At 40.4% G+C, this 23,235-nt stretch overlaps 1 protein-coding gene across 1 annotated transcript in view; it reads left to right on the forward strand.

Annotated features, from left to right (window-relative positions):
• LOC143815724 (uncharacterized) overlaps positions 1–23,235 on the forward strand; it is a 78,921-nt gene that overhangs the window by 32,817 nt on the left and 22,869 nt on the right. The window contains exons 2-5 of the mRNA XM_077295273.1: positions 6,129–6,464; positions 17,975–18,292; positions 22,271–22,360; positions 22,431–22,509. Of these exons, the coding sequence (XP_077151388.1) occupies positions 6,129–6,464; positions 17,975–18,292; positions 22,271–22,360; positions 22,431–22,509 (823 nt within the window). The remainder of the gene's footprint in view (positions 1–6,128; positions 6,465–17,974; positions 18,293–22,270; positions 22,361–22,430; positions 22,510–23,235) is intronic.

A 23,235-nucleotide genomic window follows, 5' to 3' on the forward strand; every position in this document is an offset into this window, starting at 1 on the left:
TCTGTCTGCTTCCTCTCTCTTCTGTCCCTCTGACAGACTGACTACTTAACTCCTCCTCCAGCCACAATATATAGGGAATCTGGGTCTCGAGCTCCCCTTCTGCCTTGGAGTCAGAACAGTGTTGCATGTACTGGTTACCTGTTAAAGGGATCCTTCCTCGCTTCCAAGCATGGTATCACCCTCCCCGTGAGGAAGGCAATACCACTGTTACAACCAGTTACCTGGGGTGTTACACTTACATTGTTTAAAATGTTTAAATCTTAAGCTGATCAATAGTTGCATTAAAAAGCAGACATAATTCATATAATTTCAATTGTTTATAATGTCAAAATAGAACTTTTGCAAACAATAAACCATATTAGTTGCACATGGCTTTTGTGCCCAAACAAATTTAGGAAAGAAATATTGAACCCATCTTTTTAAAACAAAATGACAAACAAATAAATAACTTTGCGTGAGCAAAAAAAAATTATAAGTTATGTTAGGTTGGTGGTGGGGATGGCGGGAGGCCAGCTTGAGGTGGTTGCTGTGTTTGAGATGCAACTTGGACCTCACCCTGTGTGTGGACATATTCTGCCCCAGGATGGGTGATGTGGCCAGGATCCTGTTGGTGAGAAAAAAAAGTGGGATGAGGGATATTGTAGTGGATACTTCTGTGTATTTGGGTACCCACGTGTTTCATAACCCCCAATATGATATATCGACCATACCCATGGTGGGACCAGCCTCCAACAGTGGGTATGATCAAGTGGCCATATTGGGCTGGTCGATTGTAGGCTGGCATTTGGGCCTGTGGAGGTGAATGTTGGGTTGGTGGTGGATTTGGCTGTGGTGTAGGCACCTGGGGAGGAGGTGGCTCAGATATTGATTGTGCCTGCACTTCTGTTATTGGGGCCATTCTGAGCTGGTTATTTGGGGACAGCTGCCATCGTTCAATATATTAAAAAAAGCTGATATGGGTTATTGGGGGGTGTGCAGGCATTTATCAGTATTTGAATAGATCCTCGCACACGCAGTCTGACCTTCCGGGGTAGTGGACGGAGGTACTGGGCCAGGCTGCGGGCATATACTTCCTCACCATCATCATGGGCAGTTCTAGACAAATAATTTAACACCCCTGTATGTACATACCTCCTGGTGTCAGAGGCTGTAATGTTTCTCCTGCGTCGGCCACGGCGGGGGATGACGGCAGGCTGTGGTGAGGTCTCCAGAGGCACGGTAGGGCTGCTGCTGTTTCCCTGGTCCTCCTGTTGCTGTTCCTCCTGTCTTCCTGATGCTGGTGCTGGTGGTGGTTGGATGCAGCAGGAAGGTGCAGAAGATGGGCCAGCCACTTCTTCACCTCCCCTGACTGGGTCGATAAGGGCCTCAGAGTCTGAGCCTGTTTCCCTTTCAGTGAGGTTGGACTGAGTGCTGTTTTTTATTGGGTAAAAAAAAAAATTACATATGATCCTAACAGCATATGTAAAATGTGGTGTGATGTATGTACTTACGGTCTGAGATCCAGAATGGGAGCCAGAAAAGACAGGCGATCATAATAAATATATTTCCGTTTAGTCAGTGCTGCATCACCACTCCTGGCCTGCTGCTGACGTTCCCACCGGTACTGATCCCTAATGATGCGTCAGCATCTCATGACATCATTCACTGCAATGTAACATAAAAATTAATTATGACATTGAACTTTTTGTGAAAAACCTTTAACATATATTTTACACTGTCATGTGGCCTGATTTTTACATCAGAAATATTCCACATAGTCTTCAAAATCCATCACATATTATGATTTTATGGTCTAATGGTAACATGTGTTAGTATGCTCAATAATATTAATAAAGGGTAGTACTTACTAATTTGTTGCTGGCCCTCACGTGGTCTTTCCTCATAGAGAACATCTGGACACTCCTCCATGCCGCCTCTTTTCGGGCCCGGTCAGCATAATGAGCGTCCCTCTGATCCCACAGTTCTGGCCTCTCTTGGACCAGAACCATCAGCATCTCCACATTTATGTACAGTATGTTGACATACTGGACTCCTGGAAGTGTTCTTCCGGGATGTGTGGAGCACTTTCTAAGCTAATTAGCATGTCAAAGCTTCTTGATAATGGATAATTCAATTTCCTGTCACCTGGAGAAGTCTTGCGTATTTCTCGCAAATCACACGTATGGTCCATGTGTAATCCATATTTTTCTCGCACCCATAGACTTGCATTGGCGTTTTTCGGGTGTAATACCATGACAATCGCAGCATGCTGCGATTTCCTCCGCACATATAATGTGGCAGAGAAAATTGCGCATGATGCGAGCTGCCCCATAGATTAACATTGGTCCGAGTGCTATGCAATTTTTTTCGCGCATAGCACTCGTCCGTATTTCTCGCTAGTGTGACTTCGACCTTATTACCTTGCTACATATCACTATAACTTTGGCTGGCGTGCTATTGGTTATTTGACATCTTTCTCCCATTATGTAACTATTTGCATACGTTGCTTTTATTCCACCTTTCTAATGTACTAGCATCCCCTCCTGCTGTGTTTGTCACCCTCTAGTGTTTCCCCTATTTTAAACAATATTCTTTTAAGTACTATTTCTATTCAATTTATGCGTATATTCACACTGGGCGTTTTTGCTGCATTTTTATGCTAATTGTCAGCTGCAGCAGCAAAGCCTATAAGATTTCAGAAATCTCATACACACACATTGTTTTTTTGTCATCAGGATTTTGTGCTTTGCAACTTTTTTTTACATAGAGCATGTCACTTCTTTCAGCGTTTTTCACCCATTGACTTGAATGGATGGTGAAAAAACGCTACAAATATGTAGGTTGACTTTTTTTGCAGTGTATTTGCTGCAGAAAAGTCAAGGACAGCTGGATGTGACCTCACACTCGGCTCTGCTACCTCTAGATGGCAGGCTGTATGATGCGTCCATACAGCCTGTCATCCAGCAGAGCAGACCCGAACCCCATTCACTTGAATGGGGGGCCCAACAATACAGTGTTTGACATGCTGTCACATGCATGAAAGCGCAGCAAACACAGCTGCTGATCGGCAGGGAAATCATCCCCACCGGTCAGAGAGCCGCGGTTCCCACGATGTCAGAAGACAGCGGGAGCACTCAGCTGTGATCGGAGGTATAAACTTTACCTCCGGTCACTGGTGTCAGCTAATGGGACTACTGATCCCATCATCCAACACCTGCTACCGCTAATAACAGTGAGAGCAGATGCGGCAGATGGGAGTATTCATCTGCCACTCCTGTGCTGTAAATAAATAATTTAAAGAAAACGGCGTGGGTTCCCCCCTATTTTTGATAACCAGCCAGACAAAACTCACAGCTGGAGGCTGCAACCCTTAGCTGTCAGCTTCAGCAAGGTTGGTTATCAAGAATAGAGGGGTCCTCATGCTTTTTTAAAATTATTTAAATAAATAATTTAAAAAAACGGCGTGGGGTCCCCCAATTTTTCACAACCAGCCTGGCTAAAGCTCACAGCAAGGGGTAAGGGGCCATGGATATTGGCTCCCCCCCAGCCTAAAAATAGCAGCTCGCAGCTGCCCAGAAAAAGCACATGTATTAGATGCACCAATTCTGGCACATTGCCCTCCTCTTCCCACTTGGCCGGTAGCGGTGGCAAGTGGGGTAATATTTGTGAGGTTGATGTCACCTTTCAGGTGACATCAAGCTCATGTCTTAGTAATGGAGAGGCATCTAAAAGACACCCATCCATTACTAATCCTATAGTTGTATTGTTTGCAAATAAAGACACAGCCAGAATAAAGTCCTTTATTTGAAATACGCTAAACACAGTTTTCCATTTTTATTTAAATGCCTAATCCCAGCAAAGCCCTTGATCTCCTGTAATAAAGGTAAAATAAAAAAGCAACAATATATCATACCTGTCCTTCATTCTGTCCCACACAGTAATCCATATCTGGGGGATAGACAGTTTTCAACCTGGATGGTGCTAAGATGTAACCATCTCGACTGAAAACCACTGATGAATGAAAGGCTGCAAGAGCAGCTTCAGTGACTAACGGTGACATCACTGAAGCTGCGCTCCCTCTCAGCCTGAACTACGTTGAACTCTGGAATGAGGGAGAATGCACTGTCATTTTACCACGGTCCAGAGGTCACCGCATTTCAGGCTGTGAGGGAGCGCTGCCTCAGTAACATCACCGCTAGTAACTGAAGCTACTCTCGCAGCATCTCATTCACCATTGGTTTTCAGCTGGGACGGTTGCAAATTAGCACCGTTCAGGTTGAAAACTGTATATCCCCCAGATATGGATTACTGAATGGGACACAACGACAGACAGGTACGGTATATTGTTGCTTTTTTATTTTACTTTTATTACAGGAGATCGAGGGCTTTGCAGGAATTAGGTGTGGTGGTAAGTATGGTTTAATTAAGAATAATAAAGGGGTGTATGTGTTTCTTTCACTTAAAGGACTTTATTCTGGCTGTGTCTTTATTTACCATGCAAATATAGGATTAGTAATGGATAGGTGTCTCATTGACACCTCTCCATTATTAAGCCATGGGCTTGATGTCACTGGACAATACAAAGATGACATCAACCCCACCAACTATTAGCCCACTTGCCACTGCTACAGGGCAAGTTGGAAGAGCGAGGCTAAGTGCCAGAACTGACGCATCTTGAAGATGCACCTTTTCTGGGGTGGCTGAAAGCTAATGTTTTTAGCCGGGGGGCCAGTATCCATGGCCCCTTCCTAGGCTATTAATATCAGCCTGCAATTGTCTGCATAGCATTTGCTGGTTATTAATTATAGGGGGATCATTTTTTGGTGGTCTCCCATTTTAATAGCCAGTAAAGGCTAAGTACACAGTTGTGAGCTGATATTAATAGCCTGTAAAGCTCCATGGGTATTACCTCCTTCCCAGGCTATAAACATCTGCCCCAAGTCGTCGGCTTTCCCTCTGCTGATTTTGAAAATTGCGCTGCCATTTTTTCCCAAAAAAAAATCTTTAATTAATTAAATACATGTACAGTAAGCTGCACACACACTGTACTAATTATATTTGTCACTGACATCTATATATCTACCCATTCTGTATGTATTTACTGTATGTAATCCATCTCTTCTATCCTTTCGGCTCCTTCTGTGATTTTACACTACCGCGGGTGCTGAATTACCAGCTTTTCTTCTATCTCTCTATGCATAATAAATATATATATGTCACTTAAATCTATCTATACATATATGTATTCCATGTGTATATATCTATTCTATCCATTCTATTTTAACCTGTCAGAGTGATTTTACTGTAGCGGCACTTGAATTGCCAGCTTAACGAAGGAGGTACGGTTCTACAGGTAGTAGGTTTTTTTTCTCTGGGGGCACTCAACTTTATTAGCATGCACAAAGAGACACAAGTTAGCCCCAAAAACGCATGAAAAAAGTGCACCAAAACCGCAACAAAAATGCACCAAAAATGCACTAAAACATGCGTTTTTGCCGCAGCTTCTTTCCTGACAAGAAATCAGGTTTTGCTGCAGAAAAAAAGCAGCAAAAACGCCCAGTGTGAACATACCCTAATAAAGATTTGTTTTAATCTTATTCCTGGCTGTACACAATTCTTGTAGTTTCTTTGCATATTTTTAGATGTTGACTTTTACGTTTGTCCTGCACTATCATTTTTCAAACTCTCAACAAGTAAAATCTCACTAAATTCAAACATACCAATCTTATATTGTGAGTTGTGTAGCTAAGTATAGAAAAACAAAAGCCAAAATCTGGAAATGTGCCTCATATGCAGCCAACATTGGTCAAACTCAAGTCAAGCCATGTGAGTTTTGAATTCCAGTTTTTGTTTTATTTAGTGCTCTTTTATTGAGAACCTTTTTGTGAATATAATAAACATTGTGTTGAGAAGTCAGTGGCCACCATGTCTCACTACTGGAGGCTTTGCTCTTTTCTTCTCCCATAAAATAATTTTTGATGTAAGGTCAAGTATTTGTGCAATTTACCAATTGCAGATCTACAACAATGTGCTCTAAGAGAAGTTGCATACTTTACCGCATTAAGACCTGGGAATTTCAAGAACATTGAATTGGAGAAGAGTTTTTGGTCTGCACTAATTTTTATTATTTTATCTGTCCTGATCTCTAGGCTCTTCAGATATACAAGTGCGTGAGGTCCAGGCTGCAATTATGGGCTCAGTGACCATCACGCTTAACTATAACACTTACTGGTACAAGAATATGATAAGTAGCTGGTGCAGGCAAGTATCCATGACAGAATGTGAAAATATTGTGGACACAAGAGTTGTCAACCAAAATGGACACAAAGAAAGAGTGTTTATTTCACAAACCACTGACAGAATTGGAGTCGTTAATGTGACTATGGTGAATTTGCAACATTGGGACACTGGTCTGTATAAATGGCGAATATGGAATGGAACAGAATACAATATCATTGAGAATGTGCTTCTGAAAGTGGTTTTTGGTAAGTTAATATATAAAGTAGTATTTTAGACTTTTTCTTTTTCCAGACAAACTAAATGTTCTTTTCTCCAACTTATTTAAGTGATGTTGGGCCACTTCTTCATCACCATACTTAGAGAGGTATGTAGTAAGGTAAATTCACTGCACACTCTTGTGATGAATGCAAGTTCTTTTTATTTCAAAATGTAAGTGCAAGTAGACAGCATACAGTGCAAATCATAGGTGCGACATAACGTTTCGAACAGGTCCTGGGTCTTGTTCACAAAGTCACCCTTGGAGAAGAGGGGAAGAAATGTGCATACTATTAGAGAACACATGTAGACAATATAAGCATATTTCCAATGTATGCAATAAATAGAAAAACAGTGTTTGTGGTGCATGTATAGGTATAGAAGCAAACATTGTACTGTTTATATGTCACAAAAAGGTAATAGGAGTAGATTCTCAGACAAGCATCTGTATTTTCTCTTGATAAAACAGCGATCAAGGTATCTTAACATTGAATAATCCAAATGAATAATGCCAAAGCAATGCAAAAAAAAAGAAAAACACAGTGGTCAAGATAAGTACAATAGCTTACATGGAGACAAAGCAGGGCTCCAAGTTTATGAGGGAGAAAGGTAGTCTGTGTGGTTGCTAGAGCAGGTAAAAATGAGGAATTTAATTAATGCCTGAAATGTAAAGAAAGGGGTTGATGAGTATACCTTAGTGTGCTGAGCCTGCCCATAAATTGCAGATGGTCCCTGGTGGGGACAAGTATAGGGGTTTCTCCAAGAAGGTAAAGAAGTGATTAGTAGACTGTGAGGTTCCCTACGAGGACTCTCAGAGGAGAATTGCAATGACCCATGGGAGTTACCTTGTCTGTGGTGTCATTGTGTGTGCGCCTGCGCCTCTGGTGTGCAAACCAAGGTAGTACGGAGCCATACAGGGAGGCTATTTAAACATTGTAGGTGGATGGTGTGATGCTTTTAGCAGCGCTTCTTGTTCTGGCACCACGTGTACAATGTGTGTGGTCAATATACCTTACTAGATGTCCCAGGTGCTCATCGCCCCTCTCACCTCTACTACTGTGTGCAGGCCAATTCTACTTTACTAGAGAGAAAGCTCTGTACAACATAGTTTCTCTATTATTAATATAAAATGGGATTGACAAGCCATTAGTAGGCCTTCTCTGAAATGGCCTTGTAGAGATTGCTGCCTGATAAAATGTCTAGAGGCTAGAAAACAATCGGTGGCAAATATGAAGATGAACAAATAATTAGTTGACCTAAGACATGACATTTGTGTGCTTAAACACAAAAAAGCTAATTGCACCTTCCCTGTAGTATCAAAGCAAACTTTAATTGAGTTATTGGTAGTTATTGGTAGTTATTGGTAGTGATTGATTCAGTCATTGATAGTGAAGAGGTTAAAGTAGAGTTGAATAATTAAAATAAGAACATATGATATGGAATAGAAAGTGTAATACATGGTGTGTAGGTAGGTATCTGCTATATTCGTTTGTCTTACAGCCAGAAAAGAACAGGGGGTAGAGGAGGAGGATAAAGAGGAGAAGGAGGAAAGGAAAATAGATCAGCTCCGGAGACACAGAAAACATTTTTTTAATATTTGCCAGTTTTCATTGTAACGCGAGTCAAAATAGGATCAAAGAAAAGGAAGAGCTTAAATGAGGAAGTGCAAATATATTTTTAAAACATTGACAGGAACATACTTGTTGCTCTAAGACATTGAATAGGCAGTGTAATGTTGACACTCATTCCACAATCTCAGCATATTCCTTATTTTTATATCACTACTGTTACCCCTCAAGGCTTCTTCATAAGTATAATATTGTGTAGCCTTAATGCAGATCTTAAAAATTGTGCTCTCGGGGGCAACCCCAACACCTTGCAATGGTGATTTTGGCAAAAAAAGAAATATGATTTATTTTTAACTAGTTAGTTGAACACTTTTTTGCCTTCTTTCCTTTTCTTTCTCTCTCTCGTTTCCCTATATACTGGTGATGCAAGGTGTATTTTGTATTAAAGTTTCTGATTCTGTTGGTATATATATATTTTATTATTTTTGTTCATGACTTTGTATTTATGCAATTTGTAATCCCCATTTTTTTGTCCCTTTTTTTGCTTCAAATTTATATACCAAAATGTATCATCTTTCCCTATTATATCTCACCCAATGGCAAAAAAGGAAAAAAATTAAATTCTCTATGTGAATTTTTTTAATTATTTTTGTAGTTATTTTCGACTCCTCACTACACCTTACAATGCATTTAATCATTGGAAGAGTTAGAAGCTTTAATTTTCCTCATATAATTCTCCCAACCCAAGTCACAACAACACACGAATCTTACCGCTTAGTTCATTTTTTCACCGTTCCATCTTTCTACTCTTATAATTTCCATTTGTTAAAATGACTTCCTCTCTAAATGAAAAATCTATTCATTTTTCACCACTTCACAAAACCTTATCTAAGGCCAATATTTATCGCACTCGCGTCTTATCTAAGCACATCTCACTGTACCTTCACCTGAGTCCTGAACATCTTTTCTTGAGTCTTTTTCACACAGTTTCACTTGTAATTCTCCACCTATTCCATTTCACAATTTTCGTCCCCTTCTTCTCTTTTCTAACTTCCAAGCATCTCCCCAGATTGCTGTTCCGATAAATGTTCTGTTTCTGGCTCCTATTCACCAGCTCACCATGGGTTTCTCCTGCACTCCAATTATTTATCTTCATCACTTTTTGTCCTTTTTCATTCATGTTTATGTATAGTTCCCTGTTCTGTATAAACTTTCTCTCGTCTGCCTAGGTGGCTGCTCTGCTTAACGTCCTCCCTCTGGTTCTTATTCACAGGCTCATCCTGGGTTTTAATTTCTCTTCTACTCATCTTACTACTACTTTCTTTTCAACACTTTATTAATCTAATTTAATCTTATTAATTATGTGTTTAGTTCCCGTTTTCTGCATTACCTTTCCCTCATCTACCTAGGTGGCTCCTCTGTTAAAGGTTGTCTTTCTGAGTTCTATTCACAGGCCCATCCCAGGTGGCTCCTCTGTTAAATGTTTCTCCTCTGGCCTCTATTCACTGGCCCATCCTTGGTTCTTATCTTCCTTTTCATACATTCCAATCATTTGTTCTCTAGTCGTCCGTTTACATTTTATCAATAAAAATGTTTTTTCGGTTGTTTGTTTTTTTCCCTCTAACTTTAATCAATTTGAAATTGCTGATTGAACTTCGCTCCCCTTCCTAATTTCCCTATTGTTTTAACTGTTCCTGTGGGTGTTCCCTATGTAATTGGTATCCATTTTGGGACTTTAAAAACCCATCTATTTTCATGCTTTGTTTTCTTTAATTTGAGAAAGACAAGGGTACGGTGTTAATATGCGTTGTGAATAAAAAGCCTTTTCCTCATAATCATTTCTGAAGAATTTATTTACTCCAGCAGCGCAGCCCACCTACATGTTCATCCAACTGGATCCAATATTGGACAGTATTGGGCACATTAGTCTAACACATGAATGCAGAAATCCTGCCATCCAGATGACCAAACAGCAGGTGCAAAGTCACTGACACATATTACATGTACAGTCAGTAATAGCCTGTCACAAGCATACATAGATACTTTAGGGTAGGTAAATCTATGGGGTAAGCTACGCCCCCCAAACACTACCAACTTACTGTGTTTCAAGTAGTGTACATTCCAAATGTAATACAGATCCCAGACCAAACCCCAAAATAGACATAGACTTCATAAAGCAAGCAAACTACAGAGCTCAAAATAGTATCATCTCAAGACCAGACATCAAAAACACACACCTCAGATCAGATTTCAGATCAAAGATACTGTCATTGTTGCGCCCCTCAGTGCGTCTGAGATGCCCTTACTGACAGCTCAGCAGTCCAATGTGGCACAGGGGCATGTTGAGCTGTCAGTGTCTTGCTTGACAGCTCAGCTATCCAATCTGAGACTGGGAGGCTTCAGCTGTCTCCAAGTGTTCATCATCCCAGGTGATTGCCATGCTACTTAACTGAGCTGTTTCTTCCAGACCTCTGCCAGGTGTACTTTCAGTCAAGTGTGGTTCGTTTTCCTCTGTGCCTTAAATTCTGTATTTTGATCTTTCGCTGCCTGACCTTGGATCTCGTGCTGACCATCTGTCTGTTTAACTCCTTCTGCTCTGATCCACTATCCTCCTGGTATTCTGACTTCAGAACGTTACCTGACCACACTTTTGTCTCTGCCTTCTGTTTATGACGTAACCTACTGGCTTCTGACCGTCAACTTCTTGACTATTCTGACTCATGGCTTGGCTGTGAAAAGTAAGCATCACAGATACACTCATATAATTGACACAAACCAACTTACCAGTAATAAGTTTTCAAAACTAGTAATAGCGGTCACACCACACCTTTCAAATAAGTACATATCATCTTGTTAAGTACAGACCACAGACTCAAAATTAATAGTTGCAAAAAGATCTTAAATTAATATACTCCCAGTTCCAGCCATGGGTGGCCAAGGCTCATTAAAGTAATAGGCTAGCCTTCACGTCCAAATCTGGTCTGATCCCTGAGGAGAACTGGTAGCACAAATTGCTTAAAAAGTTAATAATGACTACAACAGAAAAATGTCTGAGCACACAGTATGTATTCTGTGTATGGGGTTGGTCAGATTGGCCATGCTGACCACTGTCTAGCTTTAATGGGGTGTTCTCAAGTTCATAAATTGCTTTAATTAGTTAGATTGCATGAAAATAAGCAAGTTTGCAATAAGCAAATTTGTCATTCTCGTTTAATGAGAGATGTTATATTGTACACCTGGTTTCCATAGAGCCCGACCTCTTCTGCCTGGTCAAAAATTTGCAGTAGTTACATTCCAGGACAAGGGTTTACTCTTATATTTTTGTGGTTTCCTGATGAAGGAGTCATAGTACTCCGAAACGCGTTGAGTAAAGCCACTTTTTCATCTGAATATCCATTTGGACTTCTATCTTTCAAGCAGCGCGCAATTAATCCACCTTTTTATCTCATTTTTTTTTTTTTTTTTACTCTGGCTGGTCACGAGGAGACCGGTGGATCTGCAGCAGCTAATATTTCTATGAGCCTGTGTTTGGGCTCTATCTGGTGAGTAAAATCTGATTAGAGGTATCTCTTAATACCCAGATAAGACCCTATTGCGCTTTTACTTTCCTTCCAGCTTTTTATTGAAGGGTTTACTCTTAACATACCAGTCATCTCTCTCCAGACCATTGATTTCGATACAGCAGTTAGCTGCTCACCTTCTTTCCCTTCCTTCCTCTCTCTATCTCATCTTATTGACTTGGCACTTTTCACAGCAGTTCTCCTAATCCACATCTCTCTGCTTTCTCTGTCCAGACCAGTATGCTTGTTCTAATGTCCTGATATCTCTATGTATAAATACAAGGATAGCAGTGCACACACTCCAGAACATATCACTGATAAATAGGGTTAAAGCCGAACATGTGCTGGACTTTATAGTTACACTATTCACCAAAGCTGTCACTCAAGGAGAGCTCGTCCTGCCAAAAACAGGATGTAAGGAAACTGTAAGGAGATAATGCTGAACTGCTCAAGAGACAACTTGAAAATACCTTATTAAAAGCAGCTTTGTGAGTCCTGTGAGAATCAGAACTGGACCGCGAAGCAATGAAAATGTGATACTCTGAAAAATGTTTTACTGTGATACCTTGGTTCCTACCATTTCTATGGCCTTTAGATTTTTAGTACTTAAAAGGAAGATTCATGCTGCCTGTAGACACACAAACACTGGCTGTGTCATTGTAGCCTCATTGTTTAGAAAGAGACTATTCATCTCGGATAACTAGTTTGAGACAGGTCCCAATGGCTTTTATCTGCCTACATTCCCATGACTGACAGGTCTCTCCTATATGTGTGACTTGAGAGAGACCTGTCAGTCTTGTGGAGTGGTTAGGGGAGAAGCTGTAGAGACCAGGCTTGGATTAGTCAGCCATGATGCAGTCCCCGGCCAACTTTTCCAAGTATGTCTTCTGACATGCTGCAGCTTTCACACTGCATCTTGGCATCTGTTCGTTGGTCCTGTTGGGGCTTACATCCGATCCCCCTGCAAAACAGAAATTGGGCAGAAGTGCCAACAGATAGAACGTGTGCTCTGACGTGTATCATTTTTGGGCATGCATGCCTACTTGAGGCGGACACTCAGACATAGTAGACTGTTGTGAATTTGGTTTTTGGGCTCCCCCGGTGGTCACTGGTGGTACTGGACTTGTGTGCTTCACTTTCTCTGTTCACCTGTTTCCATCAGGATATGGGTGTATCCTATTTAGCCTTGCTGCTCAGTTATTCTAGTGCCGGCCATCAATGTAACCAGAGCCTTTCTGTTGCATGTTCCTGCTTCTAGACTACTATCAGCTAAGTTGGACTCTTAGTCCTAAGTTTGTTTTGCATTTTTGTTCCAGTTCACAGTTATGTTATTTTTCTGTAGCTGGAAGCTCTTGTGGGCCGAAATTGCCACTCCGGTGTCATGAGTTGACACATGAGTCTTAAAGTAATTTCGGGATGGTATTTTAATAGGGTTTTCAGCTGACCGTGAAGTTCCCTATTGTATCTTCTTGCTATCTAGTAAGCGGACCTCGCTTTGCTGAACTTACCTTCATACTGCGTATGTCTTTTCCTCTGAACTCACCGTCAATATATGTGGGGGGCTTCTGTCTCCTTTTTGGGGGAATTTCCCTAGAGGTAAGCCAGGTCTGTCTTTTCCTCTATTAGGGTTAGTTAGTCCTCCGGCTGGCGCTAGGCGTCTAGGGATAAAACGTAGGTACGCCACCCGGCCACTGTTAGTTGTGTGGTAGGTTTAGCTCACGGTCAGCTCGAGATTCCATCACCCAAGAGCTGTTCTGTTATTTATGTTCTCTGACGTTCCCTTGCCATTGGGAACCATGACAGTAGACTACATCTGGGTGTCTGTCTCCAATAGCCATACAAGCCTGAAAATGATGCAATACAGAGTACACGTTCATTCTGTCGGCACTTCTGCCCCATTCACGTTCGCTATGTCGGCAATGGGATGAACGAACGGGTGCCAAAACATAGTGTGAAAGAACCCTTAATACATGGCTGCAATAACACTGTCTGATTCAGCCTGCTCATGTTAGAACAGGGGACTATCATCATAAAATTATCTGTTGTTTAAATAAGGTTTTTGTCAAATATATATTTTTTGCAATGTTTTTTCTCTTATTACATATCACAATCTGTATTTAAGATAAAAAACTTACAAGTTTCAAAAAGGCACCTTGGACTTGTTTAGACTCTAACTTCCTGCTGTTTCTAGAAATCCACATGGCCATTAGCAGCAAAAGACTGACCATGACCCTATTGTTTTTTTTGAATCATTTAATGAACCAGTGCAAATATAATTGTGAAGAGAGGGGGTGCAGGTTCAGCTGTCACATCACCTTTTGTGATTGATGGATCCTGCGATATCAGCTATGTATAAAGGCGATATCTGTCTTGCAATCCTGCCTATGATGGTAAGAATGCTGAAAACTTTTACTGAAAAACAGGAATATTTAGTCTTAAAATAGGTCCCAGAGAGCAACATGAAAATTGAAAGAGATTGCTTAGTTTGTTTTTTAATACAATTGTAATAGGAAAAAGCCCATTGCCTATATATATATATATATATATATATATATATATATATATATATATATATATATATATACACAGTTGTGCTCAAAAGCTTACATACCCGGGCAGAAATTTTGCTTTCTTGGCCTTTTTTCAGAGAATATGAATCATAACACCAAAACATTTGGTTAGTGGTTGGGTGAAGCCATTTATTGTCAAACTACTGTTTTCTCTTTTTAAATCATAATGACAACCCAAAACATCCAAATGACCCTGATCAAAAGTTCACATACCCCATTTCTTAATACTGTATATTGCCCCCTCTAGCATCAATGACTGCTTGAAGTCTTTTGTGGTAGTTGTGGATCAGATTCTTTATTTTCTCAGATGGAAAGGTGCCTACTCTTCTTGGCAAAAAGCCTCCGGTTCCTGTAAATTCCTGGGCTTTCTAGTATGAACTGTGCACTTGAGATCTCCCCAGAGTGGCTCAATGATATTGAGGTCAGGAGACTGAGATGGCCACTCCAGAACTTTCACTGTGTTCTGCTGTAGCCAAAGACAGGTTGACTTGGCCTTGAGTTTTGGATGGTTGTCATGTTGGAATGTCCAAGTACATCCCATGTTCAGCTTCCGGGCTGATGATTGCAAATGTATCTCCATATTTGCTGATAAAGTGCTGAATTCATCTTTCCTTCAACTTTGACCAAGTTTCCTGTGTCTTTGTAGCTCACTAGTGATGAGTGAGTATACTCGTTGCTCGGGTTTGTCCGAGCACGCTCAAGTGATCTCCGAGTACGTGTTATTGCTCAGAGATATAGTTTTCATCGCCTCAGCAGCATGATTTACGACTGCTGTACAAGCTGAATACATGTGGGAATTCCCTAACAAACAGGCATTCCTCACATGTATTCAGCGCATCTGGCAGCCGTAAATCATGCAACTGAGGCGATGAAAACTGTATCTCCGAGCAATAAGAAATACTCGGAGATCACCCGAGCGTGCTCGGGAAAACCCAAGCAACGAGTATACTCGCTCATCACTATAGCTCACACATCTCCAAAACATCAGCACCTCTGTGCTTTACAGTAGGAATGGCATTCCGTTCATCATAGGCCTTGTTGACCTCTCTCCAAATGTAACGTTTATGGTTGTGGGCAAAAAGTTCAATTTTGGTCTCATCCCTCCAAATGACCTTGTTCCAGAAGTTTTGAGGCTTGTCTCTGTGCTGTTTTACGTATTGTACGCTAGATCCTTTGTGGCATTTGAGCAGTAATGGCTTTCTTCTGGCGATTCAACCATGCAGCTTATTTTTCTTCAAGTGCCTCCTTATTGTGCATCTTGAAACAGCCACACAGCTAGTTTTCAGAGTCCTGTATTTCAGCTGATGTTATTTGTGGGTTTTTATTTGCATCCCGAACAATTTTCCTGGCAGTTGTCATGTCCCACTTACCAGTTAACCTTTCCCACCTCTCACTTCTGAAATCCCCTTGTGCTGCTACCAATCAAAAAAGTGCCGTTTGAGTGAATTGCCATGGACCTGGTTGGCCCCCTGGTTAAGTCTGCTAGTGGGCATCAATATACAGGGGCATGTAAAAGTTTGGGCACCCCTGGTCAAAATTACTGTTATTGTGAACATTTAAGCAAGTTGAAGATTAAATTATCTCTGAAGGGCCTAAAGTTAAAGATGACACATTTCCTTTGTATTTTAGTCAAAAATATATACAAATTTTCTTCTTTGCACCCCATTTTGAAAGTACCATAGCTTGTAAACGCTTTTTGTAGACAGCCAAGAATCTTCCAATTCTTGTTTGATTGATTGTCATCCATTGTTTATTGGAAAATTCTTCCAGTTTTGTGAGATTCCTAGGTCATCTTGCAAGCACTGCTATTTGAGATCTAGCCACAGATTTTCAATGATATTCAGATCAGGGGACTGTAAGGGCAATTGTAAAACCTTCAGCTTCCGCCTTTTGATGTAGTCTATTGTGGATTTTGACATCTGGTTAGAATCATTTTTCATTTGTAGAAGCCATCCTCTTTTCAGGTTCAGCTTTTTTACAGATGGTCATGGTCATGGTCAAATGGACTTTGGAGGCAGAGATGGCCGTTCAAGAACTGAAAGTAGCTCTGTGTAAACAGCCGGTCCTGGTAGTCCTTTACTTTGAGAAGTAATTTGTACTCCTGGCAAATGCCCCAGAAGTCAGATTAGGAGTGGTCTTTTTTCAGGAGAAACACGTAGAGAAGTACCCGGTTCTCTACCTGAGTAGGAAACTGTCAGCATATGAGAAAAATTATTCCATCTAAGAAAAGGAATGCTTGGCCATGAAGTGGGTGGTAAAATGTAAATTAGTGTCAGACCATGCCCCATGAGGGATGAGGGAGAAAAAGGGGAAAAATGCTTGTGTTACCCACTAGTTTCTAGCCCTGCAGGATTTCCTCTTTCATGTGGAACACAGAACCGGGAAGCTACATGGTAATGCCATTTTCACTTGGGAGTGTACTCACTTTTGTTACCAGTGGTTTAGAGATTAATGACTGAGTGCTGAGTTATTTAGAGGGCACACCAAATTTACACCGTTATACAAACTTTACACTGACCACTTTACACTGTATCAGCGTCATATCCTCAGTGTTGCCTAATGAAAAGATCTAAAAAAAATTAAAAAACTGTGAGGGATTTACTCACTTTTGTGATATAATGTATATAGAGAGTGTGCTCACCATATATGAGTAAACCCCATTTGAAAAGTTGAATTTTAATCAATATCTCACTGAATATATGAACAATTTCTGAAATTTTGACAAGATTGAGTTTCATAGAACATTTTTTAACTTGACATGAAAGTAAGGTGAATACTATAATTTTCATAACAAAATTTTCAGCTTAACTAAACTTAGTTGATGCAAAAATGAATATCCCCACACAAAAACTGTTATATCTACATTTATCTTCTTCCATTCTTCAATAAGGACCTCTTTTACAGCCTGGATGCTGAATGGAGAGTAATGCTTAAAGTGAACCTGTCAGCAGGATTTTGATAAGTAAACTACAGGCATTGTCAGGTTAGCAGTGTTAAACTGATTAAAATGATTTATTTGGTGAAAAAAAATCCATCTTGTGGTTTTTGTGTAATCAGTGTTAGAAGTTTTTGTCTAATGAGATTCCCATGCTCTGAGGCGGGACTGTAGGCAGAGTCTTATCTTCCTGCACTAAACCAGAGAAACCAAGGAAAGACCTGCCCACAGGCCGCCCCGAAGCACAAACATGTTCCTCATCAGCACAGACTGTTTGTGCTTCGGGGCGGCCTGTGGGCAGGTCTTTCCTTGGTTGCTCTGGCTTAGAGCAGGAAGGTAAGATCTGTCTACTGTCTCCTGAAGCAGGAGAATCTTATTAACTGAAAACTTCTAACACTGATCACACAAGTACCACAAAATGGATTTCTTCACCCCAGGCATCATTTTAATCAGCGTAACACTGCCAACCTGACAGAGTCTGTAGTTTACATAGCAAAATCTTGCTGACAGGTACGCTTTAGCTTGTCTCTTGAGAATTCTCCATAGGTGTTTCCATTGGGTAAACATCAGGAGGCATACTTGGCAACTTGTTCATTTCATACCTGGTAATCTGGATGACATTTTGTAGCCGCCATTACAAATTAAATGAAGCTGTGCAATGTAGACCCATTCAATGTTTACATCCAATAACTATGAGAGCTAATAACAGCTCATTGGTAGAGGTGCAAGTGTCCTACCTTGACTGATCTGATATTACATTTGACAGGAAAAACCATTTAAAATATTTTACATTAATTGTGATAATAAGTTATAATATTTTAAGTTGCATATGGGATGCCACATATGTGATCATTTCAATACCTACAGGCTTACCATCCAAATTACATGTGGCAATTTTTAAGGCTTCTGATACCGTGGAAATGAATTGTGAATATAATCCTAATCAGAAATGGTCAAAAGCTTGGTACAAGATGATGGGTCCAGATAAACTTCAGTGGATTGTTCATTCTGATGGAAACAGCAACATGGATTACAGCTCAAGATCTACGGTGTTTGTTAATGAACAAAAGAGAGTCCTGGTAATGAAAATGACGAATCTGGAACTTTGGGACAGTGGTTTCTATCAGTGTCGTGAATCGGGAGGTGGAATTATCCTGAAGGAAATTTTAATGCTGATAACTTTAGGTATGAATTAAATATTTTATGGGCAAATGGCATCAGTTTCAATTGTGAAACCTACTTATTTTGAAGCAAAAAAATCTCTAAATAGGATATGGTTTAAATAAATGGTATAAATACTGTATATACTCGAGTAAAAGCCGACCTGAGTATAATCCAAGGCACTTAATTTTACCATGAAAAACTGGGAAAACGTATTGACTCAAGTATAAGCCGGGTATGCATTGTCCCCTCATCCCTATCCTGGTATGCATGGCTCCCCATCCCTATCTTTGTATTTATGGCTCCCCATCCCTATCCTTGTATGCATGGCTCCCCATCACTGTATGCATGGCTCCTTATCTTCATCCTTGTATACATGGCTCCTTATCCCCTATCCTTGTATGCATGGCTCCCTATCCCAGTCCTTGTAGGAATGTCTCCCCATAACTGTCCTTGTATGCATGGTTCTTATAAAAAAAAATCCTACTTACATTCCCTGTGCACCATCGCTGCATCTCGTTCCATGCCAGCAGCTCTTCCGGCTGAGCAATCACGTGTCCTGGCTCATTAAGGTAATGAATATTCACTCTACGCCTATGGGAGTGGAGAGAAGTGAATATTCATTACCTTAATGAGCAGGAGACAGGTGATCGATCGGCCAGAAGAGCTGCAGGCACGGAACCAGATGCAGCGAGGGCACGCAGGAAAGGTAAGTATGATGTGTGCTGAAAGCCAGTGGCTGCAGCTGTAACTGTGCGCACAATAAGAGAAATGAATATTCACTGTCAGCGCAGTGAATATTTATTTCGCTTTAGCAGTGGGCACAGGCTTGAGTTGCAGCCACCGGCTCCTGCCTCTGTGATCTGCTGCTCCGCCGCTCCCCCTACCCCCACCGTCTTTCTGGGAAAATGACTCATGTATAAGCTGGGGGGGGGCGTTTTCAGCACAAAAAAACGTGTTGGAAAACTCGGCTTATGCATGAGTAGTTCCAAAATGAGTTAGTTCCAAAATGAGCTAACTGATGTCATAATTTTTCTTTACATCTACTATTCAGGGCTAAAGACTGTTAGAAATCCCCTACTTCCCATCAAGCAGGCATAATAGAAATATATAAAAGCTCAATAAAAAGTCCCACAAGACCTACACTGTTTTCTGCATTGCATTCTTTTTATTTTTTCCATAGTAGACAATGCTTGTAACATAGTAAGGTTGACAAAGAAATTTGTCCAACAATTCTCTCACAATGTTGGTCCAGAAAGAGACATAAAACCCTGTGAGGCAGTAGTCATCATATTATAAAAAAAAACATATTTAATACTCCAAAAATGACAGAATAAATCCATGGATCAATGAACCATCTGCCGTTAGGATTCAGAACAACTCCGCCTGAATTAGCAAAAAAGCGGAATGTATGCAGACCAACGTGTGGTTTAAACAATAGCTGCCAGAGACATATACATATGAATAGCAGAACCGTATCTCATACAATTAGTTGCACGTAAAACAATTATCGCTGTATAGGAAAGATGGCACCTATGATGATGATGCTACAAATAATTGTTAGAATGAAAACGGAAAAGGAACAATCTCACCAATTCCAAGATGCGTGAGCAGGAGCACCGGAAAGACCTCTGGTCAGGAAAAGATCCGGGACTTGATGAAAAGGGACCACAATACCCTGTCATTCCCTATGGGGCTACCGGTAAGCTATCCCCAGAGCTCCTGCCCTTACAAGGGCAGTCCACATCTACCCCTGTAATAGAATGCCCTGCACTCTCCCTGTGGTCAGTCCCGACGCGTTTCCTCCAAGCCAATCATCAGGGGACCTGCTTGTATAGAGAGATGAGTGCCTACATATAAAGAAAGGGAGACAATGAGTTCTGCCACCCCCTATGCTGTCCTACAGCAACTAATTGTATGAGATACGGTTCTGCTATTCATATGTATATGTCTCTGGCAGCTATTGTTTAAACCACACATTGGTCTGCATACATTCCGCTTTTTTGCTAATTCAGGCGGAGTTGTTCTGAATCCTAACGGGGGTCTTCTGCAGGTTCCTTGGTGGGGACCTCGCCCCTTATTTTTATATCACTTTGGGTGACACCGTTGTGACTTTTATCCAATATTAGTAAAAGTTATGTTTTAAATTCCACTGTTGCTGTATTTTCTTTCTTATTTAGTGGTTTTTTCTGTTTAAAGCTTAATAATTAAGTACAGATTGTGCTATATTTATCAATGAACCATCCCCAAATAATCTAATAACCATGATTTAGAAGACTGAAAAAGTTCTCTTTCAATTAATTACCATAAATTCTTCCTCTGGTGGGGTGTTCCATAGTTCTACTGTTCTGACAGAGAAGAAACCCCAAGAAACCTTCCTTTCTCCAGACATAGCGCTACATTGTCAATACTAGCTCTAAGAAGATCATTAGTCAGATTTCTGAATTAATTTATGGACAATTATGAGGGCACTCCATATCTTTTACAATCCAATTGATCGTAGTTTTGACCATCTTTACATTTAATATTATGGTAGGCCACCCTCAATTTTATTGCTGTGTGAAAAAAATCAATATTTGTAATGTGCTTAATTTTTTGTATAAAAAAGGAGACGTCCGGGACATTATATTTACCCACATAATTTTACACTTATGCTTAGTGACTAATCTGTTAATGCCTTGACCCAGGGACAATGCGGTCACATGAGCATGTCGACACATAATGGTGTGGATTAGTGATGAGCGAATATACTCGTTACTCGAGATTTCTCGAGCACGCTCGGGGGTCCTCCGAGTATATTTTAGTGCTCGGAGATTTAGTTTTCCTCACCTCAGCTGAATGATTTACATCTGTTAGCCAGCTTGATTACATGTGGGGATTTTGTAGCAACCAGGCAACCCCCACATGTACTTATGCTGGCTAACAGATGTAAATCATTCAGCTGAGGGGAGGAAAACTAAATCTCCGAGCACTAAAAAATACTCAGAGGACCCCCGAGCGTGCGCGAGAAATCTCCAGTAACGAGTATATTCGCTCATCTCTAGTTTGGATATGCCATTACGGGGCAACACGGCACAGAGCAGTTAGGCTTTGCACCGGACATAGCCTTGAGACATTTGTAAGAGAGTGCAGAATGCATACAAGGCTATCTTGGCAAACACCTTATATTTTACATTTGTCAATGGGTTTCTGTTAAATGAATATCTGTAACCAGGTTTATTTCTCCTAATCTGAGAGCAGTATGATGTAGGGGCAGAGATGTTGATTCTAGTGATTTATTATTTACTGGGCTTCTTTTTGTAGTCTTTATGAAATCAGTGTTTTATCTGCTGCAGATATAGCAGTTCTCTGAATACTGATCTCCCACCTCCACCACAGTGTACACAGAAAGCTGCCATAGGAAGCAACCAGCCCAGTAAGTGACACATAGCTGGAATGTCGTCTCTGTATATCTTGCTGCTTTTAGATTAGGTGGCAAAAACCTGGTGACAGATCTCCTTTAGTTGTTTTTTCAGAAAGCACAGCTGCATATGGTCTCAAAAGCCCCCAAAATCCACTGATCAACCTGCACCACAAGTGTATACAATACAGTCAGGGTCCTGAATGAATATTACATGATTTTCTTTGGCCATTAACAATGCAAGAGGTTAGGGGAATGAAACAAAGTGTGCTGGCTAGCTATTAAAAGCAAGGATTAAAAAAAATCAAATTCACAAATGATTACTAACATGGCCAAGCCCTGTTGCGCTGTCGTTTCCTACCCAGTTCCTTTGATTTAGCCCGCTGGACCTGGAATAAAAGTTGCCCATGTCATGATTAGAAAGATATCAAATTATAAATTTGTCTGAAATATAAACATGATTATTATATATTATTATATTATTATTATAGAAGACTCATGGTAGGTGAAGAGCCCTGCGATAGATTTAGCATTAGAGCCTAGGAGCTAAAAGTTTCTCCACTACATGTAATAAAATAATTGCCAATTTTTATTTCTTTCAGAGGGGATGCATGATGACAGTTCAGTACAATCTACAATATCAGTCGCGCCGAGTTCAAGGGTTTCTTCCAACATAGTTCAAGAGAATTCCGGTGAATAAAATATAGAAATAATAAGCTTACATAAAAATGAGAATTTATTTCATGTGAATTGTTTTTACAGGAACTAAATATGTAAGTCCAGTTGATGTGAAAGCTCATTTTACCAATGCACAGAATAAGAACTTTACACTGGAAGTCAAGTAAGTAAAAGTAATATTCGTAAGCCTGAAATTATTGATTTTTTTCCATATCTGAGGCTGGGTTCACATAGTATTTGCCATTATGTTCCGTGGCTCGATCTGGGCTTACATCTGAACCCTCGAAAAAATGGGATTTGGGAGTATGTGCTGATAGGACCAATGATTATAATGATGTAGACTGAGTCACAGTGTGCTTTGTTGGACATCATTTTGGGTTGGCATTAAATAAGGGTTTTGCCAAATTGACATATCATTTTCATTTTCTCGTACGTAAAAAAAATAAAAACAGAAGTTTACGAGCAATGTGTTGGATTTCATTTTTAGCCCCATGTTGGGGATATTTATTGAACTTGTTCAAAAAACCATAAGGTATTATCATTCAATGTATACCGTACCAATATCTCCTTAAGAACTACCATTGGCAGTGAGTGGGCCTAACACTGAAGGGTCCACGCCATAGAACTGCAAATACACAAATATAAAGGTAAGACATTGACACAGAAGGGGAGGAGAAAGGAGAAAACATTCAGAATCAAGTTCAACACAATCTCTGAAAACTGTCCTTTTTGTTTATATCAATTAATATTCTCTCTGAACCCAAGAAATATCCCAAAGATTCCAAACCACCTCAAAATGTTCAAGTGTGTTATTTAATAAAGGCGTGAGATATTCCATACTCCATATATCTTGTATACATGACTGTAACTCAATGTTTGATGGAGTGTC

Source organism: Ranitomeya variabilis, chromosome 3 (assembly GCF_051348905.1).
Source record: "Ranitomeya variabilis isolate aRanVar5 chromosome 3, aRanVar5.hap1, whole genome shotgun sequence".
NCBI classification, from domain to species: Eukaryota; Metazoa; Chordata; class Amphibia; order Anura; family Dendrobatidae; genus Ranitomeya; species Ranitomeya variabilis.